This window comes from Macrotis lagotis, chromosome X (assembly GCF_037893015.1).
Source record: "Macrotis lagotis isolate mMagLag1 chromosome X, bilby.v1.9.chrom.fasta, whole genome shotgun sequence".
Lineage (NCBI taxonomy): Eukaryota > Metazoa > Chordata > Mammalia > Peramelemorphia > Peramelidae > Macrotis > Macrotis lagotis.
In genome coordinates this window covers 452,106,378-452,132,812 of record NC_133666.1, presented here as the reverse complement: position 1 = coordinate 452,132,812, position 26,435 = coordinate 452,106,378, and the positions used below count along the sequence as shown (strand labels likewise).

At 38.7% G+C, this 26,435-nt stretch overlaps 1 protein-coding gene across 3 annotated transcripts; it reads left to right on the top strand.

The window, feature by feature from the left end:
* The first annotated feature begins 315 nt into the window (after window positions 1-315).
* Window positions 316-21,877, top strand: CABYR (calcium binding tyrosine phosphorylation regulated). 3 transcript variants are annotated; one of them, XM_074207326.1, is made up of 5 exons: window positions 316-417; window positions 1,852-2,035; window positions 2,146-2,199; window positions 17,071-19,023; window positions 21,125-21,877. In XM_074207326.1, exons 2-5 carry the CDS (start codon window positions 1,888-1,890, stop codon window positions 21,736-21,738), a joined length of 2,769 nt encoding a protein of 922 aa, XP_074063427.1. In that variant the 5' UTR covers window positions 316-417; window positions 1,852-1,887; the 3' UTR covers window positions 21,739-21,877. The 3 variants fall into 3 exon arrangements, with proteins under 3 accessions (XP_074063427.1, XP_074063426.1, XP_074063428.1); XM_074207325.1 differs by lacking the exon at window positions 316-417 and adding an exon at window positions 573-1,091; XM_074207327.1 differs by lacking the exon at window positions 316-417 and adding an exon at window positions 576-1,091 and having other exon boundaries at window positions 17,071-17,436.
* The last annotated feature ends 4,558 nt before the right edge of the window (window positions 21,878-26,435 follow it).

The window sequence follows — 26,435 nt, the reverse complement described above, 5'->3', positions numbered from 1 at the left end:
ATGTAACGACTGGCAGATTGCCTTCTGTGGGGGGTGGGGGGAGGGAGTAAGAGTAGGGAAAAAATAAAATTAAAAAGAAAAAAGTTATCCTCCTGGTATGCCCACGGGTAACTTAAGGGGTGCTAAACAAAGTAGGTGGGTCCAAGAATTTTGAGAAAGATCCGGGCAACTGAAGCCTATTCCGTCCTTTGTGCTTGGAGCTTTCTGATTGGTCCCAGACCTCCGCCGCCCCGCCCCCTTTCGCCGGTGGCTGGGGAGCCGAGCTAGTGGCGGGCGAGCCGTTGTGACGTCACTGAGCCCGCCTCCGGGGCTCCGCCCCTGCTGGTATAAAAGCTCCGGCCTGCTTGCGCCCCATTACAGGAGCCGCCGGCAAGGGGGCAACGAGGAAGCCATTAGAGCGTAGCTGAGAAGGACAAGGTGTGAGGGAGAGAAGGACGTAGAGGCGCGGCCTTGAGGGCGCCCCGCCCAGGCTTCGGGGAGCCCCGGCGAGGACGGGCCGGCGGCCGCGGCGGGGAGGGGGAGGGGGAGGGAGGCGGCGCCGGCCCGCGCTGCCCGGAGCAGGGGCCGAGGCGCCCGGCGCATCCCCGCCCAGCACGTGGGCTCGCCGGGCGGCCGCGGCCACCTCCAACAGCAAAAGAGACTCGTGCAAGAAAAAAGGGGGAAAAACCCAAACCCTTAGCCAAATGACCAGAAGAACCGGGGCAAAAACCACCAGACTCGGCTTCCCAACTCCATTGGGGTCAAAAAAGGGAGATGGACTTATTTTGGTGGCTTTTTCCTGACAATACCTCGCCCACTTTCCAGGAAAATTAAAAAAGGAAAAAAAAGAGAAAACAAAAACCCATACCTATCACTGGGCTTAAGTGTTATTACTATTTTTGGGTGTTTTCATTTTTATTGGTTTTTGCTCTTTTATGCGATTTGGTATCTCAGTTTTCCTTGTGAGCCATTAAAACCTCACTTGATTTTTCCCAGTTTGGGTGTAAATTGTGCTGGGGAGAAGCTCTGAGGGGATGGAACATTGACTCTCCACAGCTGCCCCTCAGAAAGTGGGGCCTTTAACACCTCATCCCACTGACAAAAAAGGAATGGTGATGCATTTTTTTTATATGTCCATTTTTTTAAAGAACTTTTTAAAAAAATTATGATATTTTGTTAAGTAACTTTTCATAGTTTTAAGAAGCTTAAAAACTTTTAAGGTAACACCATACTCCAAGGCCAGTATGTGGGGCGGGAAACCCTATTTCTAGCAGTAATGTTGAAATGTTTTTAAATATTTTTTGCTATTTCAAGTTTGCTCCAATATTAATGGGTCAGCAACATGTGATTTTGCTACCAAGGAAGATACCCAGAGAAGACAGTGGGTTTCACTAAGAGCCCTAAAGAAGGAGGAAGGGGGGGAAAGGGCAAGTAGGAATATGGAGTGAATGATATGCTAATTATATGCCTGCTCTAGCAATAATACAAAAATACACATTCTCTGTGAAATAAGGGGGAAGTGGCTCTTCATTTTTTTTGTAGCCCTTTGTTGTGCTGAGTAGTTAACTTTTCATGTTGGAGTATCACTTCATTCTTACTGACAAACATGAGAGATGATATTCCAGGATATTTTTTAGAAAGAAAAGATTTGTTTACTTGCTTCAAGGCCTACCTTGCCTTTTCCTTATTTGAACCATCAACAAGATCAGCACATAAAACTGAAGATGAAGGTCTACAAATTTGAAATGAAGGTCATAATTAATAATAGTAGGAGGTTAATTCATTCATAGAAATTGCAATCATAGCATTCAGTCCTAAGGAATATTTTTGTTCATGGAAAACACATTTATGACTTTATTTCTCTTGTTGTAGAGAGATTTAACACCTCCAGCAGCACCATCTGCTAAAATGATTTCTTCAAAACCCAGACTTGTGGTTCCTTATGGCCTGAAGACTCTACTAGAAGGAGTTAGCAGGGCCATTCTCAAAACCAGTCCAGGGAATATCACTCAATTTGCAGCTCTTTATTTTAAAGAGCTTATTTTGTTCAGAGAAGGTTTGTTTGTTGCTTTTTTAACTGCAAGATTTCTTTTAGATTTATTGTTAAACCAAAGCATTGAATGTAGATACTAATCTTTATTTCCTTCTATTTTTTTTTTCCTTCAGCTAATTCTTCATTGGATATAAAAGACTTGGTTAAACAGTTTCATCACACCAAAGGTAAGAGCATTTTGCAAGTCATGACTGCTAGACTTTTTAATAGTGATAAATTATTTGCATTACCCATGTAACACATTTTGAAGAAATTTTCAGTTCTTAAAATTTTTTTAAAATTCACACATAGATTTAAAAATCTTTATCTTATCAGTGAAAGAGCTTAATTTAGTTTATCAGTGAGACAACCTAAAGTTTTTCAATCATTAAAGATTTAACAAAGTGAAGTTTTAGACTTGTCTTTTTTTAGATTGATTAAAAAGAGCTTACCCTTATACGTTTTTCCTATGATGTGTTAAATAAAAACAATCATTATAGACTTTTATAGGGAATTTAAACTTATTCAGTAAGTTTTACTCCATGGTGAACTTTTTTCCTTCTCCAGGAATATTCATAAGAGAAATCAGTTTAATATTAGAGAAATATGTTGGATTATCATGAACTTCATTTGTTTGCAAATATATCTAGGGAACAAAAAGTCAGAACTTTTTTTTTAACAGAAATGAGAATATTTTTTCACAGAGGTGAAATGAAGGGAATATTTTCTATCATCCGTAAACAAATGAAGTTGATTCAATACCAAAGTCCTTATTTTGCTTCCTCATTGATGCTGCTTTGCTTGATTGTTTGCTGACAGAGAAACAGTTTCTTTTAACTGTAATAAAAGTAACAAAATATGGTGTTCTCACTTGATTTACACTATTAAAGTGTACTAGGCATGGTTAAAAGTTGCATTTTTTTAAATTTGCACCTAGGTGGCACAGTAAATAGAGCCCATGAAATAAAGTATCTGAAGGTATCAGTTAATCTATCTTTTTTTAATTGTGTAATGTTTTTGTATCAGTAGCTGCTTTGATACTACATAGTTTCTGATTCCAGGTTTGAGAAATCTTAAGTAAGACAGATGGAGGATTTCAGACTCAATTGACTTTATTGATAATGATATTAGTGGAATTTTGGATGAGCATGTCAGGGACAGAATGTTATATGCAGAGACCAATTATAATTGGTAAGGATTAATGTAGCCTAAAGAAGAAATTTGTTATTTTGGCTACTATGGAACAAAGTTGATTTTTTGACTTCATCATGCAAGATTAGGATCCTGCAGACTAATTTTTAAAAATAATAATAATGGCAATAGTAACGTGTTTATATGCAATCTATTTTTAAATCTTTACTTCAAATTATAGTAAATGCACATTTTACCAAGGCATACTTAAGGCATAAGTGATTTATTTTTGATCTTCACATAACACAAGAAAGAGGTACTAATCTTTTTTTCTAAATAAGGGAAGTAATTATGATAATTATAATAACATCCTGTATAAAACTTTAAAAAAGCACTTTAAATATCTGCTGTTTGGAAACTTGCAATTCAGCAAATTTAATAGACCTAATTTTCTCCTTATGGTTTTAGGTACCTTATGTTATCATATCCATAGAGACTCCTCTAGAGCCCATCTAAGCAGGCTTGTCTCTGTATATTACTTTTAAGTAAGATTAGGCCTGGTATCTGAGGCACTAAACCAAAATTTCTGACTCAAAGTCCTACTAACACCTTTTGAACCAGAGGTGGGATGCCTTTAATTTAGATTACAGAGAATGGAATTTCTCCAGGTAAGAAAGCAATGGTGGGGGGCGGGGAGGCGGGTTGGTAAAATTTAGCTAGAAGAGAATAAACTAACATAATATGTAAGATATATTTATACAAAACTTGTTCAGTAATTAATAGGAACTAAAGTTATATTTATGGAAAACATTGTGAGGTTTAATTCCAAAGGACCAAAATGCATTCCCAATCTTGTAAATAAATTTCTAGAACTTAAGAAGAAGATATTTTCTTGTGGTGAGCAATAAATGCCCATGGATCCCTGCATGATGATTTGAATCAGGAGTGCTAGACCCTGGGAATCAGCTGAGCCTAGGTGACCAAGTATAATCACTTGGGCTTCAGTTTGAAGATAGCAACTTGTTTAAAAACTTTGGTCTGAAAAATTGTTTTGAAGCTTAAATTTAGAGTGAAACTACTGCTTTTGCAAATTTTTAAAGCTTAAATTAATATACAGATTCTTGACTTTACAGATGGTGAAATATATTGGGCTGCTTAAATTATTAAACAAAACCAACAAATCAGAACTTGTCAAGTTCAGATAAGGCTTGCCTGCTTGTTGCCTGGTAGGAAGCACTGAGTCCACAAGGAACAAAAATGAAAAACACCCTCACTCTCTGTCCTCAAGTTGACAATTATTTTATGAAGCAACTAAAGTGTGCCAAGCATACCATGTTAAACTTAGACTAGAAGTTATGAGGATGACAAAAACACAGAATACAAAGGAGTTTACAGTCTAATGGAGAGACAAACATGGAAAACAACTAATTAGTTACAAACTAGGATATATACAGAATTGAAGATAATTACAGAAAAATAATATAAATGGGAGGGTATATTAGATATAATTGGGGAATATCAGCATTTATAAAAAATAATTTTGGAGGGTCTCAGGGCCTTCAAAAGAGACCTGGGGGAGGGAGTGGGTGTCAAGCTGAACTTTGAAGGACATTATGGAGGTGTAAGTCCTAACCATATAAAGGTGATAGCCATAATGTGAAAAGTTTTTTTTTTAAGTTTATAATTTGATCTTAAAAACTAATTGGAGGGGTGGCTAGGTGGCATCGTGGATAGAGCACCAGCCCTGGAGTCAGGAGTACCTGAGTTCAAATCCAGCTTCAGACATTTAATAATTACCTAGCTGTGTGGCCTTGGGCAAGCCACTTAACCCCATTGCCTTGCAAAAACCTAAAAAAAAAAAAAACCCAATTGCAAAATAGAATTAGGAAAAAACAACTAATTGGGGGTTGGGGATTGGATCAGGGTCCCATTATAGTTTATTGAATCCCATATATGTGAAAAGGACTTCTGTGGCTATTGGGAAAATCACTTTTTTGTTGAGTGTTTGGAGAATTAAAGCAAGGAAATGGATTTGGGAGGGAGATGAGGATAATCTAGATGAGAATAAGGGTAATGGAGTAGAATAACAATTTATACAGGACATTTTAAAGTTTTTAAGTCCTTTAAAAACATGCACATTATCTCATTTGTAAATATTTGGAGGTAACAATTGTGTACAGTTCATGCTGCTTTGACTGCCTTGCTGCCTACCAATAATCCCCAGGGAAAATCACCTGCCTTGAAAACTCTTTTGATCAAGGTTCATATGACATATCCCTGCAACGCACAAGACTTTGTTAATCCTTTATGTTTGGAACCTACCTTAACATATTACTGGATATGTTTGTGCCCATTTCCCTAAAGAAATTGACAGGTATATAAAAATACTGGCTATATTCAGTAGAGGATGGTGGGGATAATTCATGATGGGGACTACCCTGGGCATATCTTCTAATAAACTCTTCATGTGTTAAATTGAAGAGGGGTGATGGGTAAAACAGGTGATAATTTTGGAATCTAAACTGAACCACTGATATCAAATATAGAGCCCATATTATTTTTCTGTTGGGGAGGGGAGTGTCAGGAAGGGGAAGAAGGAAGGAAGGGAGAAAAATGGTGTTAAATGATTGTTTAGAACTTTTACTGTTAGAAAAATATAGAAATTTTAAAAAGATCAAGAACATTTAAGCCAATCATGTACCAGCTCTTAGACTTAGCAATACTAGCATGTTTAAGGTTCCTGGTAGAGCTGAGTTGGGTTTAAAATGAATAAAGATTACAAGGTCCTAATGACCCTGAGGCATGGTGGAGGGGAACCTAATTAGTGTTCTTAAGTATTTTAAGCTCCAGTGATTAGTATCAGCATCCATAAAAGTAGTGATATTATTTCATGCTTTGAATGCTGCTACAAAATTGTTGGGGTTTTGGGGAATCAGAATATTTGGGTTCAAATCATGGCCCAGTTGCATTACCAGCTTGGGTGACATGACTCATATAAGTCTTAACTTTAGTTCTATGGGCTTGAGATTTTTTATATCTAAAATAAGGAGAGTTAGATTCATTGACATCTAAACTACTTCTAACATTACAAGCCTAGATCTAAATTCTATATAGGAGCATGGGGAGGAACATTATTGGCATAGGGAGTGGTAATAAAAAAAAAAGGCACTTTTATTTCACAGGAGAACTACACAATTAACTAGCTTTGATATTAAACCACAATAGCCAGACTAGACAAGGGCTAGTTAAGCGACCAGCCCTCACACCTCAGTGAAGGCCCTGCAATGGTTCCTGGAATTCACCAATATCTTAATCAGAATTTTTGTGGATCATTTCTCTACAAGTAGGACTCATGTTCCTATAGAAAAAAACAAAAATAAATGTTTTTTGTATGGGCTTCAGAGCTGCAAAAGAGAATCATCAAATCAGAGGTGGTCCAGAATTCATGGAGTTTCAGAAACATATATTGGGCTGCAAACTTTCTTTTAAGTAATACCTTTTCCCAAATTTAAAACTTTCAATTTGCAAAAAGAGTCTTATTTTTTTATAAGAATGCATCTGTTGCATTTCCTCATAAAATTAGATTCGATTTAAAAGTCCCTTCAAACCATAACATTATAAATAATCTAATCTAACCTTTTAATTTTATAAAGTAATTTGTGTGTGTTAAATGTAATTCCTAAAAATCTCTCAACCTAGTAATAAAGAGTTGTGGTGTTGGCCCCACAGCCACTAAAGGAATAAGAGGTAGAAATAAAGTGTCTGAGGCCAGATTTGAACTCAGGTACTCCTGATTCCAGGGCCTGTGCTCTATCCACTGTGCCACCTAACCGCCCCTAGAGTATTTGTTAATATGACTAAATAGATTTGATTTTTTTCTGAAAACTGCATTTTCATATCCTTTGGCCATTTATAAATTGAGGAATGGCTTTTATAAATTTGAATCAGTTCTCTATATATTTGAGAAATTAGGAGAGAAACTTACTGTAAAGATTTCTTATACTTCATTGTCTGTTACCTTTTTTAGCAAAATGAAGTTTTCCTGATTATCTTTTTTTTCTATTTTTACTGTTGCTGTTTGAAAATCATGATTGCTATGCATGCCTTTTTTTTAACTTAAGTTGAAGCATAGTTGCTCTGTGTCTTTCTGTCTCAAGTTATATCTCTTACACACAACAAATAATTGGAATCTGTTTTCTAATCCATTCTGGGTTTTTGGATCAGCTCATCACCACAGTTATGATGATTTTATTCTCCACATCCTATTTGCTTCTGTTCTTTTTATTTCATCCCTCCTCAAAAGTCTATTTTGCTTCTAATCTGCCTTCCTAAAAGCACCTCTTTTATCATTCCCCTCTATTATCCTTTTTCCCTCCAAGATTGTAGTGTGAATATATAATGTATATGTATATATATGTAAATATATATATATATGTATATGTATAGTCACACATTCGGGGGGGGGCAGGCATAGTAAGGCAATAAGGTTAAGTGATTTGCCAAAGGTCACACAGCTAGCAAGTATGAAAAGTCTGAGGGCAGATTTGAACTCAAGTCCTTTTATTCCAGGTTTTTGTCTTTGAACCAAATCTGATGAGAGGGACCCATTTTCCCTTCCACTGTTAAAGCCTAGTATACCTTTTTTGTCAACAACCTTATATCATTAATTTATAGCAAGCTCTAATTGTAGTAAAAGAATTGAAGTAGACTTGGTGAAGTGGTTTGAAGTAGAGGTACCACTAGTTATTTTTACCAGTAAAGCAAACTATTATTTTTGACAATTTAGTTTATTTTATGTTATTACAATAATCATTTTGTGCAAGTAAACATAAAACCCCATCCCCCTAAAAAGATAGAGACACCTCAAGAATAAGGAGAGAGGAAAAAAGTGTACTTTAGTCTGTTCAGATTCCAACAGCTCTGTCTTTGGGATGAGATGCCTTCTTTATCATAAGTCCATCAGAGAAGTTGCTTCAATATTTTTCCCACAGTTGCTATTACTACTGTATTTCCCTCCACTCTATTCCTCCCCACTCTCATTTATGCTATTCTCTCTCTCCTTTCACCCTGTCCCTGCTGAGAAGTGAGTTATATCTGAATATCCTCTCCTTTGATCTTCCCTCTTTTCTATCACCTACTCCCCTCCCCCCATTCCCCCCTTATCTCCCATCCTTTTCTTCTCATTTTTCTCTCTAGGGTAATATAGATTTCTGTAGCCTATTAAGTATGTATATTTTTCCTCTCTGAACATCTCTGATGAGAATGAAGGCTCACTCATTCCCTCTCGCCTTCCCCGTTCCACTTCATTACAAAAGCTTTTCCTTAATGCTTTTATGTGAAATATCTTAGCCCTTTCTTCCTTTCCTTTCCCTTCTTCCCAGTACTTTCTTTTATCACCCATTGACTCCATCTTTTATACCATATTGTATCATTATATTCAGTTCCCTCCTGTGCCTTTTCTATGTGTTCCTTCTAACTGCTCTTATAAATGAAAAGTTCATATGAATTTTCAGTATCTTCTTCTCATGCAGGAATACAAACAGTTCAACATCATTAAGTTCCTCATAATTAACCTTCTCATTCACCCCCTCTATGCTTCACCTGAGTTCTGTACTTGGAGATCAAACTTTCTTTTCAGCTCTGGTCATTTCAATAGGAAAGTTTGAAAGTCCCCTGTTTCATTGAAAGTCCATCTTTTCCCCTGGAAGAGGATGTTCTTTTTTGCTGGGTAGTTGATTCTTGGTTGTACTCCGAGCTCTTTTGCCTTCCAGAATATGATATTCCAAGCCCTATAAGCCCTTAATGTAGATGATGCCAAATCCTTTGTAATCCTAACTATAGAGCCATGGTAGTTTATGGCAGCTTTTAGTATTTTATCTTTGACTTGAGAGTTTGGCTATAATATTCCTAGGAGTTTTTTGTTTGGGAACCCTTTCAGGAGGTGATTGGTGAATTCTCTCAATTTCTATTTTACCCTCTGCTTCTAGGATCTCAGGGCAATTTTGCTGTATTATTTCTTGAAAAATGAAGTCTAGGCTCTTTTGCTGGTCATGATTACCAGGTAACCCAATAATTTTTAAATTATCTCTCTTAGATCTGTTTTCGAGGTCAGTTGTTTTTCCAGTGAGATATTTCTTTTCTTTTTTTTTTTTTACAAGGCAGTGGGGTTAAGTGACTTGCCCAGGGACACTCAGGTAATTGTGTCTAAGACCAGATTTGAACTCAGGTACTCCTGACTTCAGGGCTAGTGCTCTATCCACTGCACCACCTAGCTACCCCCTCCAATGAAATATTTCATATTTTCTTCTAATTTCTGGTTCTTTTGGTATTGTTTTATTGCTTCCTGATTTCCTCACAGAGTCATCAGCTTTCTTTAGTTCCATTCTGCATTTGAAGGAGTTTTTTTAATCTCTTTTTCCCCAGACAGTCAGCTCTGTTTTTTAAGGCAACTTTTCTCATTTGCTGTTGGGGTTTTTTTGGGGGGGGGGGTGCTATTTCCATTTTGCCTAAACTGATTTTTAATATGTTATTTTTATTTTATTCAGTATTTTTTGTATTTCTTTTCACTAAGCTGCTGACTTGGTTTTCATGGTTTACCTACATCACTCTCATTTCTCCTCCCAATTTTTCCTCTGCCTCCCTTAATTGTTTTTCAAAGTCATTTTTTGAGCTGGTCCATAGCCTGAGTCCATTTCTTATTTCTCTTGGAGGCTTTGGATACAGAAGCTTCAATTTTGTTGTCATCTGAATATGTACTTTATTCTTATTTTTCTGTTATTTGCTCATTTCCTCAGCCTATGACTGCTTTACGGCACTTCCAAGTCTTTGGGGGGTTTTTGGAACACTCCACAGGGACCTTAATTTCTCCAAGGTCTTGTGAGAGACACTGACTGCTCTCTTGCCTGTGCTCTGGGATGTGGATGACCACAGGCCCTCCTCTCTGCCCTGGAGCTGTAAGGAGGGTCTGTGCTCAGCTATGGTAGTATGGGGACCCAGACTGTGATCTGGATCTGAGCAAATAGCAGAGTCCTGCCCCAGGGAGAAAAGAGAACTCTGTAGTCTCCCCTGACCCCCTTACCATCTGTTCACTGGGAACTCTGTAAGCACTGGGTGACTTTGCCAGTTACCACTGCAGATTCTCAACCACAGATTCTCACCACAGGGCTGTTCAGAGGCTAGCATTTGCTCTGCACTCTGGTGTGGCAAGCCCTTTCAAGATGTCCTTGGTGATCCCTGGAAACTGCTCCTCTACCATGGACCCAGGTGCCCTCAGGGACCAAAGCATCCCATGGTCTGTTCCTGGAAGGCTGGAGCTGGTTTGCTGCTGCACAGCAGCTGAGCAGTGGCAATTTCCAATCCCCCAGTTCCAGTGCAACAGACCTTTCCTCCAGAACTTCTAAGTTGTCTTGGACTGGGAAGTTGTATCACTCAATCTTTCTGTGGGTTCTGCCCCTCTAAATTTTGGCTAGTCATAATTTGATGGCTTTTGGAGTTTTTTGGGAATTCCTGCCTTCACACCTCCATCTCGACTCTGCCCCCCCACCCCACCATGCCTTTTTTTGTGAGATTTTTTTCCATTCTACTTCTTCCTTAACCCCTTCTTCCTTTTCTCACCCCTTCATATTTGGGGGTAGAGCATCCCAAAATAATTGACTCTCATATTTTGTCTATGTAAACAACTTTTAGCTGTCCTAATTATGATAAAGTTCTTAAGAGTAAGGTGAATTAGCTTCCCACATAGGAAGGTAAATAGTGTAATGTTATCTGAGCCCCTTTTGATATTCTCTTTAATATTTGCTGTTTATGTGTTTCTCTTGCCTTATGCATTTGAATGTCAAATTTTCTATTCAGCTCTAGTCTTTTCATTAGGAATGCTTTGAAAGTCTTCTCTTTCATTAAATGATCACATTTTTCCCTGAAGGGATTATATTCAGTTTTGTTTGGTATTCCTTTTTTAAAAAAAATTTTTTTTTGTAAGACAAATGAGGTTAAGTGGCTTGCCCAAGGCCACACAGCTAGGTAATTATTAAGTGTCTGAGGCCGGATTTGAACTCAGGTACTCCTGACTCCAGGACCAGTGCTCTATCTACTGTGCCACCTAGCCACCCCTGGTAGGCAATTTTTGAATGTAACTCTTAATGCTTTTGTTTTCTGAAAACATTCCAAACTCAGCCTCTCTTTTAATGTGGAAGCCACTAAATCTTGTATGATATTCTGATTATTGCTCCATAATACTTAGTGTTTCTTTCTGACTGCTTAGGCTATTTTCTCCTTGACCCCTAGAAATTTGGCTATAATATTTTTGGGAGTTTTATTTTGAGATCTCTTTCAGGGGGATAGTGTATTTTTTCCATTTCTAATTTACTCTCTGGATCTAAGATTGGGCAATTTTTCTTGATAATTTCTTGAAATACAATATCATCTAAGCCCTTTTTTTTGATTTATGGTTTTCTGGTGGGCAATAATATCTATCTACATTTTCTTTCCTTGATCTACTTTCCAGGTTTTAGCCCAGAAGACCTTTGCTCCCCTTTAGCCCCAACCCCTAGCATTCCTCCTGCCTTAGGATTGTGACTAGGTTCTCTTTTCCCATGCCTCAGCAAGCCCTAGTGCTTCTTTTGGCCCCAGAACTGGAATCAAAGCTCCTGTTCCCTTGTGATTGACCTCAAAAATTGTGACCCAGAATTGCCAATAGAGCAATGGAATAACTAGTCAGCACTAACTGTAACCCCAAGCTAGCTTTTGATCCCCTGTAATTTCTTACTGCCCAGTTGTTCAACCTCCTTACCACTTCTGGGATGAGAGCACCTATATCCTAAGTACTGAAAAGTTTGGGATAGGAGTAGAGAAGTATATGGAAACAATTAAGAGATAGTTCTTGGTTCTCAAGGAACTTAACCTATTCAGTAGGTATGAGAATAAGTTAACTTCATTTAAGCTGTGAATATTTTTGTTTTGGATCTTGGACAAAGTAGATTAAATGTAATTTCTGGATTTATGGAAGCTTGAAATATTAAATTAACTTGACAAACTCCAACTAAGTGAACAAATATCAAAGGATTACAGGCAATCAGTCTAAGTATTAGTCAGTCAGAGATCTCCCAGAATATTATATAGAGTACCCATTTGGGGTACTCTTGACATGTCTGGGGTGGGATGAGAGAAAATTTGTTCTTTTCTAGTTTGAAAGAGACAATTCATAATGGAAGCATGTTTTTTTTCATGAACTGTCTTTTTTTCCCTTTTGTACTATTTTTATTTTTCTTTAATTTATTTACACATTACTAAAATATTCTTGTTTAAGAGTAAACTTAATACCCCCTACCCCACAAAAATGTAAAACCTCATGAGAAATAAAGTAAAAGAAGGAGAAAAAAATGTGTTTTCATTCTGTGTTCTGATAACATTCACTTTGTCTGGGTGGATCGCTTTCTTTATCATAAGTCCATCATAGAAGTTACTTCCATATTTTTCCACAATTGCTGTTATTGATTGTAATTCCCTCCATCCATTCCTCCCCACTATTATATTTTCTCTATTATTTTTTCCCTCTACAAAAATGTGCTGTGGGTCATCCGAGTGGTTCAGCGGACAGAGTACCAGCCCGGGAGCCAAGAGGCCCCAAGCCCACATCCCACTCCAGAGAACCAGCAAACCCCGATCCCTTGGTCCCAGACAGACCACCCAATCCCAGCACCATGCAAAAAGTAAAAAAGAAAATGTATTCTATCTGACTACCCTCTCCTCTCCCCTCCCCCATTCCTCTTCTTTCCCTTTTCTTCTAGATGTCTATACCCTATTGAGTGTGCATATTCTTTCTTCTTTGAGACATTTCCAATGATTTTGAAGGTTCCTTCATTCCCCCTCACCTTCCCCTTTTCCATATCATTGCAAAAGCTACCTGAAATATCTTTTAATAAATTATCTTAACCTATTCTACATCTCCTTTATCTTACTCCCAGTACATTTCCCTTTTAGCCACTGACTCCATTTTTACAATATATATCTTCAAATTCAGCTCTCTGCTGTGCCTCATCAATAAAAGCTCCTTCTAACTGCTCTATTAAATGAGAAGGTTCACATGAGTATTATCAGTGTCATCTTTCCATGCAGGAATACATGCAGTTCATCATCATTAAGTCCCTCATAATTTACCCTTCTCATCCATTCTGTATGTTTCACCTGAGTCCTGTACTTGAAGTCCTGTTTAGCTCTGCTTATTTCAACAGGAACATTTTAAATCCCCCTGTTTCATTGAAAGTCCATCTTTTCCCCTGGAAGAGGATGTTCAGTTTTGCTGGGTTATTGATTCTTGATTGCATTTCAAGCTCTTTTGCCTTCCAGAATATTATATTCCAAGTCCTATGAGCTCTTAATGTAGTTGCTGCTAAGTCCTGTGTGATCTTGACTGTAGCTCCATGATATTTGAATTCTGTCCTTCTGGCTGCCTGTAATATTTTCTCTCTGACTTGAGAGTTCTGGAATTCTAGGAATAATATTCCTAGGGTTTTTTTTTTTTTTTGGATCTCTTTTCAATCTGAGGGAGATTGGTGGATTCTCTCAATTTCTATTTTGCCCTCTGCTTCTGAGATATCAGGGTAATTTTCCTGTAGACATTATTTACAAATGAGATCAAGGCTCCTTTCCTGATCATGACTTTCAGGTAGCCCAATAATTTTTAAATTATCTCTTCTGGATCTGTTTTCCAGAACATTTATTTTTTTCAGTGAGATATTTCACATTTTCTTCTAATTTTTCATTCTTTTGCTACTGTGTCTTGATTTCTCACAAAGTCATCAGCTTCCTTTAGCTCCATTCTACATCTGAAAGATTTGTTTTTCTCAGAGCTTTCTTATCTCCTTTTCCATCTGGCCAATCCTGCTTAAAGCATTCTTGTCCTCAATAACTTTTTGAACTGTTTTATCCATTTCACCTAAGCTGGTTTTTAACACGTTATTTTCTTCAGCATTTTTTTGGATCTCCTTGACTAAGCTGCTGACTATGTTTTTCCTCCATATCTCTCATTTCTTTTCCCAATTTTTCTTCTATCTCCCTTACTTGATTTTCAAAATCTTTTTTGAGCTCTGTCATAGCCTGAGCCCAACTTCTATATTTGTTGAAGTCTTTAGATGCAGAAGCTTAGACTTTCTCATCTTTGATTATGTGGTTTGTTCTTCCATGGGACCAAAGTAATTGGCTATGGTCAGGTTCCTTTTGTTCTGTTTACTCATTTCCCCAGTCTGTGCCTGGTTTTGGGGGTGTTTCCTGAGCTTTTGAGTATTATTGGGACACCCCCCCCCCAACAAGAACCTCAGTGCATGAGGCTCTGACTGCTCTCCTGGTCTGTGAATAACCACAAGCTCACCCTTCTGCCCTGGAGGCTGTGATGGTAGGGGGTCCCTGCTCTATGGGGAGCCTAGAATGTGGTCAGAGTCCTAGAGGACAGACCTCAGTAGTCTCCCTCTACTCCCTTACCTTCCTTGGGCTGAGCACTCAGGACACAGCTGCCTGGAGGCTCCAGGAACCTGCTTCCATTCCCTGGGATCTGGGCTATGCTGAATACTGCAGCCCCACTGAGGGCCTGGGTTTCATGCCCACTCTGGCAGAGGTCTCCCTGCTGATCTTCCAAGGTGTGCTTTGTGCTCCCTGGGGTGCTGGTAAGGAAGCTGCTTCTGCTGCTACCCAGGCAGCCCTGGGAAGCTGAAGTTCCTTTGCTCCAGCATGGTGCCACCCCTCCAAGCCCATGTAACAGAGTCTTCCCATTATTTTCCATGTTACCTTGGGCTAGAGAATTGCTTCACTGGATCTTTCTGTGGGTTCTGTGTCTCGATAATGTAGTTAGTCATAATTTCAAGATTTTTGAAATATTTTAGAGAGAGCCCCTAAGAGAAGCTCTTCTCATGCCACTATCTTGGCTCCACCCCTCATTAGCTGTCTTGTGAAAGAATGGGAGAGTGGGTCTTGTGAGTTCTGGGAAATAATAAAAAGTGCATGATTGTCAGTAAAGGAATTTCCTTATACAAGCAGGTGGGAATATTTTGCTCTCTTCTGTACTATTCATTTTTTTTTAGTTTTTTTTTTTTGCAAGGCAGTGGGGTTAAGTGGCTTGCCCAAGGCCACACGGCTAGGTAATTATTAAATGTCTGAGGCCGGATTTGAACTCAGGTATTCCTGACTCCAAGGCCAGTGCTCTATCCACTGTGCCACCTAGCCGCCCCAACTCTTCATTTTCAATAGATAATTGTGTTCCATCTTAAACATTTTATCTATTCAGTCACTAGAATTCAGGTGCCAGATATAAAATGAATAATAGAGATTGTTGCTATTAGGGAGACAAGTAGAACAACAAAAGCTCTAAAGTCACCTTAGTTGACATACAGCCTTCAGAAATATAAGGTCTCTCTGAGTTTTTCAGAAATAGGTCTCTCTAGCAAACTTGACTGTCGGTAGCTTAAGAGAAAGCAAACCTTATTTTTCTTATTGAATTAGGAAGATTCCCCATAGACAGATTAAAAATGTTTTGGAGGACATTGAATTTGTGGGCGATTGTATGTAAATAGTTGAAATAAAATAGTAGACTAGTTTAGGGGACCACTATTTTCTTTAAAATACTTTCAAGCACTTTTCAATCTGATATTGCTTATTCAGCCCTTCCCCACCCCATAGGAGTTTTGTTTGTCTGGAAAGTCTCTTGATTCTACAAATATCATAGTTCCCTGAATATAGCTAATTTCTTACTCCTTTATCTTGGTGTAGTAACCGCTAATCCAATTAGGCAACAAATTACATTCTACCAAGAGGTGTCACCAAATGTTTGCCTGAAAATTCCCTAAATTCTTTTTAAACTTTTTTACTCCATCAGTTCTCTAAATTCAAAATTTTATACAATTAAATTTCCTTAAGATGAATGGTAAAGGAAATAACTTGTTAACAATAGCATTAAGTAAGCCCTTTTGAAGGCAGAGAGAATTGTCTTGCTTTTGTGTTTTTTTTGACTAATGCCTAACACATCATAAATATATGTTGATAATTTGATTCCTCATTAAAACTAACATAATCAATGGAAGAATAAACAAGGTTTTTTAAGGTCTTAGGAAATAGAATTCCCACCCCTACTCCCTCAGTTGATTTAAGTGTGGTCAGTAGTTTCTTTTCCTTTATAAGTTTACAACTTGCATATATTTGGACACAAGCTTGTGGTTTCCTGATGATAAAGGTTTATGGTTTGTTGTTGATTCATTTCAGTCCTGTTCAACTCTTCATGACTTCATTTGGGGTTTTCTTGGCAAAGATATTTCAGTGGTTTGCCATTTCCTTCTCCTAATTTTACAGATATGGAAACTGAGGCAAAAAGGATTAAGTGACTTGCCTGGGGCCACATAGCTAGTAAGTATCTGAGGCTGGATTTGAACTCAGAAAGATGAGTCTTCCTGACTCCAGGCTTGGACCTCTGTCCACCGAACCACACCCCAACTTGCATATTTTTGAACATACAAGCTTGTGGTTATTTTTCTATGATAAGGGTTTATCCCAGTTTTTATATCCCCATGTTATTAAAACAGATACTTGCCTCACAAGGGTGGTGCAAAGGTTAAATGTGATAATGTGTATCCCAAAGTGCTTTTTGTAATTTATAAAGGGTCTTATAAAAATAAATTGTCTTAACTATTTTTGTAAATATAAATTATGTCTTAACTAAAAAGAAATTTGGAGGCCTTTTGAAGAATGGCAGAAAAATTTCTCATTGGATAGCAATTCAGTGGTCCTAAAAGATGGCTAACCCTTTAGGCATCCATGTGAGTCTGGAGACTAAATGTCCTATTATGTTATGAATAAAGCTATAAAATCTTTCTTGGGGGTTGGAAAGGAGTGAGTGTGGCACACTTGCTGACTGACTGTGAATCCTTCTGCTGTTTCTTTTTTTTTAGTTGAGCAATGGTCAGAAGGAACCGAACAGAAGAAACCAGAGAGTGTAAAAGAGACCGAGTCATCAGATGTGATTTATGAAGAACCAAAACGGCAAGAACCACCAAAACGGCAAGAGAAGTCTACAGACACGGAAGAGGACAACTTTGAGGGCCCACTGTTTAGCAACAAAACAACCCAGTTCCCATCAGTTCACACTGAAATCACAGAGCCTGAAGAGATAACTGAGTCAGTCAGTGAACCTACTCCCAAAGCATCCACCCCTAAAGCATCCACCCCACCATCCTCACCATCTCCACTTGCAGCTGTTTCGCCAGAATTTGCCTACTACTCAGCCGACCCAGCACAGCTAGCTGTCCAGATGTTAGGTAACGTTTCAAGTGTTCAGTCCGAAGTGTTAATGGTGGATGTGGCAACAAGTATACCTTCTTTTCCCGATTTATACGTGTTTCCTGGGGCTTCCGAAGATAATTCCTTGGTCTGCTCTTCCAATGTATCATCTCAGCTTCAGAGTCAGATAGAGTTAGGTTCCAAAGATGCTAAGGCTGAAACACCTTACGCTTCCTCAGTCCCCTTGCAGGATGAACAAGACCTTCCTGCTCACGATCAAACTCCTGTCCCTTTCCAGGCTGATATTGTAGTAACATCATGCATTCAATATTCTGAAATTGATGAGCCTGAAACCGAAGGGGAGACAATATCAGAGCTCATGCTAGCCCCTTTTAGACCTGAACCAGAAAGCCAAACTCAGGTAGCTCACACGAGGACCTCCTTGGTGTCTGCAAAGTCCCAACCTTCTGGAAAATCTGTAGTTACTGCAAAATTAATAGCCACCCCTACAAAATCCTTAGCTTATGCAAAATCTGTAGCCTCTTCAAAACGTCAAACAGCAGTATCCTCTGCAAAATCATCTCTGAAAGCAGAGGCTTCTGCAAAGTCTCTTCCAGCGAAGGACTCTGAAGAGTCCTTGCAAGAAGAGCCCTCTGCAGAGTCCCTGCAACCCGAGGCTTCTTCAGAGTACCTGGAACCCGAGCCCTCTGCAGAGTCCCTGCAACCCGAAGCCTCTGCAGAGGAGGAGGCCTCTGAAGAGGAGGAGGCCTTTGCAGAGTCTCTGTACGAGGAGGGTTCTACACAGTGTGTGCAGCAGGTGGTGGCCTCTGTAAAATCCGTGCGCACTCAAGGGTCTGTAAAATCAGGGCGCACTCCTCAAGGGTCTATAAAATCGGGGCGCTCTCTTGAAGGGTCTGTAAAATCCATGCGCACTGTTTCCCAGCGCACTCCTGAAGGGTCTGTAAAATCAGTGCGCACTTCTGAAGGGTCTGCAAAGTCCCAGCGCACTCCTGAAGGGTCTGCAAAATCCCAGCGCACCTCTCAAGGGTCTGTAAAATCCGTGCACACTCCTCTAGGGTCTGCAAAATCCCTGCGCACTCCTCTAGGATCTGCAAAATGCCAGCGCACTCCTGAAGGGTCTCTAAAATGCCAGCGTACTCCTGAAGGGTCTCTAAAATGCCAGCGCACTTCTGAAGGGTCTGCAAAACCCGTGCGCACTCCTGAAGGGTCTGCAAAACCCGTGCGTACTTCTGAAGGGTCTGTAAAATCTGTGCGCACTCCTGGAGGGTCTGCAAAAAACTTGCATGCTGAGGGGTCTGTAAAATCCGGGCGTACTTCTGAAGGGTCTGCAAAATCCTTTCATGCTGAGGGTTCTGCAAAATCTGTTCACAATGAGGGGTCAAAAAAATCTGTGGCTGCTGAAGGGTCTACAAAATCCATTCACTCAAAGGTCAATTCTGCATCCCTGGAGCAAAATCCAAAATCAATTCACCCCGTTCTATCTGTAAAATCTGCAACTAGTGGGGCCTCTCAAGTCCCAGATGAACCAGAATATGAACCGGAATATGATCCAGAATGGGAATTCGAAAGGGAAGAATTGCCTGAAGAAGGTTTGGTGCCCACAGGTAAGAAAATTAGATACTTATACAATTTATATTGTAGGTGACATTAACTTCCCTGACATCTGGTTTCTGGTTCATAAGGTCTTTTAATTTAAATAACAATTCCTTTGAAATGCCTTGTGGTTTGAGATTTTACATTCATGGGAGTGAGGATTTCAAAAATTTAATACAGACAATAGACTATCTTAGAAATGCTGCACATTTGTGGGGCTCATGAGTTTAAAAAACAAAATCTGAAGGATGCTGTTAAGGACTTGACTATCAGTTTGAAATTTCTCACTTCTATGGAAGCACAATATCTTCTATTGCAATGCATTTACATAGGCGATGGCATTTAAACCCCTTCAAAAATGAGGGGGAAATGGTGGTGTGTTCGACTGTATTCGCACTGGGTCAGGAGAATTCTGCATCTGGGTTGAAGGAATTGGGTCAGACATTAAGTTCCTCCCTTGTTCCCCTTGCATTTTGGGAGCTTTCTGCAGCTGTAACAGTTGGATAAAGGAAAAGTTGGGGTAAGCTCTAATGGGAGCATCACAGATGACTTTGATGTAGCTAAAAGGACAGCCAAGTTCTTATTCTAGGATTGATGTGGTTCCGGTGATTTGTCTTCCTCTCTGGGCCTCTCCTGAGGTATACTAACATCAAGCTGTCTTCTGAGCTGCCAAATTATTTCTCATGTTGTCTTGTCCCCATGGTGCATTAATTTGACCTTTAATCTCCATCCAACTATATAAGGAGGCAATTTGTGCCTCCTTTACAATAGTTGCAGAAATCTTTTCAGGGAAGGGACATGCATGATCTAATCCTCTCATTCCTTTCTGCAGAAGCTCTCTCAACCTGAGTTCATAAAAGAGAGAAGAGTGACTAGGAAAAGTGTTAGCAAAGCAGGTTTTTAGAAAAATATCCAATTCTGTTTGGCAGTGTGAAAGGGGTTTCAGTACCGATGCAAAAGCAAAGCACAGTGTTGAGGCTTGTAGCCTGTGGGATGGTCATTAGGCTTGTGGCCTTAGGCAACACTTCCATCTTAAGTTCCTGTCTTCCTGTGCTTAAGTATTTAAAGGAAAAAAAAAATGTCCACACATTTGAGCTGAGTCCTGGGACTCTGATAACTCAAAATATTTTTTTTTTGTTTACAAGGAAGACTTGGCTTGCACTTAAAAATAAAACTTAACAAAAGATCAGTTGAAAACAAGTCCTTTGCTGTTGAAAACATCAACCTAAGTATGTGCATAATGAGGCTTTTCCTTTACTGAAAGAAGGCTGCACTAAGGGGTAAATCCCTGATGTGCTAAGGATGAAGTTCAGCATATCAAGTAAAGCAAAACTCTGGTACTTCCCTTTTGGGCACATTAGGTTCTCTTTTCTCCCTTCTCCCCATGTTTTGGGACTCAGTTCCATAAGAGAGCACATGTCTCCTCTAGGCAAACCAGAATTGACATGATAGACTCTGGGAGGAAGTCGATAATCTGCTCTGGACCCGGTCTTCTTCCTAGTGGGACTTTAGCAGATTGTTACTGACACGCTGGAGGACCTATCATTTCAAATCCTGTCAATGCTCTGGAGCAGAGTCAGGGAACATGGGTCATTTCCTTTGCAAAGTCAATTGCCCATGGATCAGCCAGAATCATTTGGTAAAGAGCCCAAAAGATGGCCCCCAGTGCTGACTTCCCTCAGTAAGGAAAATACCATTTTGCAGATGCATTTGTTTTCAATACCTCAGCACCTTTCTCAACTGATAATTTTGTGAAGCTGAATTTCATTATGGATTAATGTCCTCCCTTGAGGACTCTGCAGAAGCTGTGTCTAAAGTCTGCTTAAGTGCAAGGAAACAGGAACTTGAAATGAAAGGGGCCCTTAAGCCACAACCTTTATGGCCCTGCTACTTGCTGTGAGCCACAATACTGTCCTCCTTTTTCAGCTGTGCAAAAACTCCTCTTTTTGACATGTTACCAAACAAAATTCTTGCAGCCCTCTCTATAGCATGCTATATTGCACATAGTGTTATCACTTGTTGATAGTAAAATTGCCAAGACATTTCTGTGCATAGCGCTTGATACAGAGACCAAACCTTTAATGCCTGCAAATTGTTTTTTGTTTTTTATAGCGATAGCAGCAAGCGAAGCAGGACAGCCACCACCATATTCTAACATGTGGACCCTTTATTGTCTAACTGATATGAACCAACAAAGCCGCCCATCACCGCCACCTGCACCACCACCCGGGCCTTTTTCCCAAGCAACCCTCTATCTTTCTAATGCTAAGGATCCACAGTTTCTGCAGCATCCACCGAAAGTAACTTCTCCAACTTATGTGATGATGGACGACTCCAAGAGGACCGGGGCCCCACCTTTTATTTTAGTGGGCTCAAATGTTCAGGAAACACAGGAGTGGAAACCTCTTCCTGGACATGCTGTTATTTCACAGCCAGATCCATCAAAGAGATATACTGCAGTCCAAGTTCCCATTGCTGTTTCTGCAGAACAGCAGAAATTCCAGAAACATACCCCAGCCCCACCCAATGGTAGCTCTCCTCCAAATGGACAAGATGCCCCCAGGCCACAAAGCCCAGTTTTTCTTTCTGTTGCTATCCCAGTAGAAGATGCATCCAAAAAGGGTTCAGGTTCTGGGGACAAACGTACTCCCTTTACAGGAGGAAGTTATGGTATTGCTGGAGAAATTACTGTGACTACTGCCCACCTTCGTAGACCAGATACTTAAAGTGGTAGGCAAATTTCCCTACCATAGGTTATGAGCTTTTGGAGGAAGTCTGGAAAATTTTAACATTGAGCTTCAGAGTCTTGATAAGTTTCATCTAAAAGAGTGACTTTTTAAAAAAAATTAAACTGAATTGAATCAAGTTAATGTGTGATGAATTGGGATATATTGTTAACTTGTTCTATTCATTTGTCTCTAAACTTCCTCATCAATTGATATTAAATACCGATCAGTTGCATACCAGGCCCATAGACTCAATAAAAAGAGATAATCCAGTACACACAACCCACCACATTAATATATGTATATACATATTTATATATAGATATAGATATATATACATACATATACATAAAATTGTTATAAATATAATACATGGCTCCCATTTTGAAAAAGGGTTTTTGGGTGGGATAAAACAAACTTGAAACACTATGAAGACAAAACAAAATAAATGCTGCCTTAAAAACCAGCATGATGAAAGGAAATGGAGAGATTAAACATGGATGAGGTTAATAAGGAAGTCTTGATAATACTTTGTAAGACTCAAATGGCCCTTGAAAGGTAGGTAAAATTATGAACAGTTGGGGTTGAAAATAGGATGAACAAAGGTACAACCAAATGGGAAAATTTTGAGGTGGGAAAGATGACAATGAAACTGACCTGAGTGGTTTTTGTTTTGTTTTGTTTTGTTTTGAAAGCAGAATGTCAGGAAAAGAGGTCAGATTTTGTAGGGCTTTGAACACTGGACTGAAGAGTTTGGACTTGACTTAGATAAGGCATAGGGAAATACTTTTTGAATAGTATAGTAATGGAAGTGTTTTAGGAAGATTATTAGTGATTAACATGGTCTGGATATGGGGAGGCAACTTCCTTGGAATGAGACTGAGGAGAGGAACTAGTTAAAAAAGAAAAGTTAGGAGCCATGTGTGGGACTTGAAAAAAATGAGCAGAGGCAGAAGAATGTCACAATATGATCAAGATTTCTAGTCTAGGAGAGTGATAAAAGGACTAACAATAAAAATGGCAGCTCATATATATGACAAACATTTCCCTCATATTAATCCCATGAGAAATGAAGGCTCATAGAATGTGAACCCCTAGCAGAGTCACCATTGCCTTGCAAAATTGAGAGATGGTAGTTGGTTTTTTGGCAAATGGTGGTTAATGTATCTTTGAAATTGGTTAATTTGGCATTAAATATTGAAAAAATTTGTGAAAGTGAAAATGCCTAAATTCAAGAATGACTAGGCAATCAGCTCTGCATAAAGGACATGGTAGTTGAACCTAGTGAAAAAGGAATGAAGAGTGTAACCAGAGGGCTTGAGATCTAAGACTTAGGGTGTGGCCCATGGTTGGGAGGGAAGTGGAAGAAAAATCAGACATGTTGGAGAAACAGGGAGGGTGAAGTGTTTTTTTTCTTATTAAATCTTGTTAGATTGCTACCATTCCATACTGACAAGATCTCTTTAGATCTTGATCCTGCAGTCCATTCTATTGGCCTTGCTCCCAGTTTTTTCATATACTGATCAAAATTGCAGACATTAATTTGATTGAAAAGATTACAGGACTGACCCAGACCTATGTTCCAGTCAAACTCTACTGTGTTCTAACTAGCTGGATGACCTTTAACCTAAGTGGCTTAAACTCAACATTACATTCTCATCTGTAAAATGGAGATAATAGTACCAGTCCTACTTAACTCAGTAAACCATACATGTTCAAGCCACTGCTTCACAACATAGGTGGCTATAAGGAATACATTTTAACTATTAAGTACTATGGAAATAAATTGGCTCTTTACGATTTTACTATGTTTCCAAGTCATTTATTAAAAAAAAGGTTGAACAAATCAGGATAAAGAACAGAGGCCTGCAGCATATTAATGACACTCCATTTTAGGTAGATGTTGATTTGACCTGGTCATTGACCCAGTAAGTACCAAATCTACCTTGGTGTATGATTATAATTCAGCTTCTTTCCCCACCCCACCCCACCCCCTGCCCCTGCCCCTGCCCCCTTTATCTTCATCTTGCCCATAAGGTTTTATAAAGAAAAAAGACTTTATTAAAATGATAATTGAAATCTGGACAAATGCTTTCTCAAATAGTTCATTGATAGACTGATCTCTGTAGGTCTGTCCAAAAGGAAATGAAGTTAATCTGGCATTTATAAAGATAGCTTAGTGTAGTGTTGGCAACTATCTAAAATTTAGGTTCTAAATAATTATTCCTTCCCCCTTTTCCACTTGAACTTATTCTGGTTCATACTGGTCAGCACTTAATTTTGTGTGTGTTTATTCATCTGCTTAATGATTTGTTCAAGATTTGTCAGGAATCCATGTTAATCCCCATAAATATGTTAATAGTTGAGAAAAATCCATCTTTTTTTAAATTGATACAGCATTTGTCCATTTCCTCTTGTTTTCTGAATATGGTTTTCCTAAAGATTTCCTAACAGCTGTTCAACAATCATCTTCAGGTTGTGTCATTTGTTCCAGCCGGGTTTTGAAGATTTCTAGGATCTTAATATTTTTGTCCTCACTTGTATTTCAGGTCCTTCCAAATGTTTTTATCTGTTGTAGATAAAACAGAAACAGAAATTGGAGTTGAGTGGCTCTGGCTTTTTTTTCATTAGTGATCATCTTTCTATGTACTTTAAATGTCAGACTACTTTCTCACCTTCAATATAACAAAACAGTTTTTTTGCTGTCTAGCATTTTTCACCAGCCTCAAAAAATAATATGCCTTCTTAAAATCTGAATTTATTAAGTCCCCATGCTGCCAATTCATTCTCTTTAAATATTTCCTCTCTTCCTCATCAGAATCAATTGTAATTGCAAAACTGAAATTTCATTCTTGTCACATCTCTTGACACAATTGCCCTTTCACATCAAACTTCCTTCACCTTTGTCTTACACAGAAGGCACTTAACAAAATGTTTGATTACTTCCTCCATTAAGATTTTCAAGTTCATTATTCATGCTTTCTGTGCATCAGATTTGATCCATAAGTTTTTTTGTACCTTAGTTTCAATAACTTTTCCTCTATTTTTCCCCCGATGCTATAACCATATCTTTTTTCTAATTTTTGGAATTTGCTATCAGAGGTCAGAATATGTCAGATTTTTATTTGTATAGTTACAGTCAATTTGTATATATTGTTGTAATACTAATTTCTTTGTACTATTAATACAAGTTTCTTTATTCTCCTGAATTCTTCATGCATGTTTCATTTCAATAGTATTTTATTACATTTATATTCTACTGTTCAACTATTCGGTCATTGGACACCTAGGTTTTTTTTTTTTCCCAGGTTTTTACTTATTAATCACTCATAACTTTTTTCTATCATAAAAATACTGCTATGACTATTTTGGTTGCTGTTTGATTTCCTTATGATCCTGGTTTTTTTCCTCTAGATTTTTGGGGAGGTTATTCCCTCCTTCTTCTCCTCCTCATCTGAACACTCCTCAATCTCTTTTGCTATATCTTCAGTTAGGTCATACCTTCAAACAGGTGAACTGAAGGGTTTTTATCCTGGGCTGTGTTCTCCCTCAATGCTGCTACACTTAGGTGATTTCATTTGCTCCCATGGGTTACATGATTATTTCTGTGATTATGAATCTCAAATGTACTTATTCAAGTCTAACATCTCTACCTATTAGATATCTCAAATGGGATAGCCTATAAACATATTAAACCAGACCTGATCAAAATAGAACTCATATTTCTCCCCAAACACTCCCCACTTCCAAACTTCTCACCCTACTTTTGAGAGCACCCTCCCAGTTCTCCAGATGCTCAAACTAGGTGTCATTTTCAACTCACTCTTTTGCTCCTCCCAATATCCAATCTATTGTCAAAAACGGTTGATTTCACCTTTATAACATCTCTTGAATTCACCAAAAACTCTTTTCCTCTGATACTGCCCCCACCTTAGTGCATCTCTTCACACCTTTTGCAAGTGTTTGGTCTCCTCCCTCCATTAACCCCTTCCATTCTGCAGCCACCAAGTTGACTTTTCTAAAGCACAGATCTATGTCACCACCACCACCTCCTACTCCTGACTCAGTAAACTCCAATGATTCCCTATTTCTTCCAGCATCAAATATAAAAATCAAAACCTACATATTGTCTCCCTCTCCTTTATGCTTACACTCATCCATTCTCCTTTCCCCAAACCCACATACTTTTTGATCTAGCAACACTTAATTTCTTTACTGTTCCTCTGAAAAGCCAGGTCATCCCTCAGTTGTGGACATTTTCTCTCATCCTCCATGTCTGAGATGCGCTTCCTCCTCATCTCCTGGCTTCCTGGTGAGTGGAATATTCCCTCTTAAGAGTTAATATTCCTAGTGAAGTCCTCTCAGTGTTAAAAATCATTAAAACAATTACAAACTATTACTCTTAGACTATTCTTAGAAGAAAGAGGAGAGAGAGCTTGCATTCCAAGCCAGGCACCCTACTGATTCTGTTGTGGGGGGGGATAGTAGACTATTTCTGAGAGAGCTTGCATTTTTGGTTAGTCGCCTATTTGATAATAAAACTACCTTAACAGGGAGAACAGTAGACTGTTTCCATGAGAAAAACCTTGCATTCCAAAGAAGCTTATAAGATTCCTCTTGTTTGATGATAAGTAGACTGTTCCTAGACAAGTTACATTACTTCAATAAGATAGTTATAATCCTGAAGGTTATTCTCA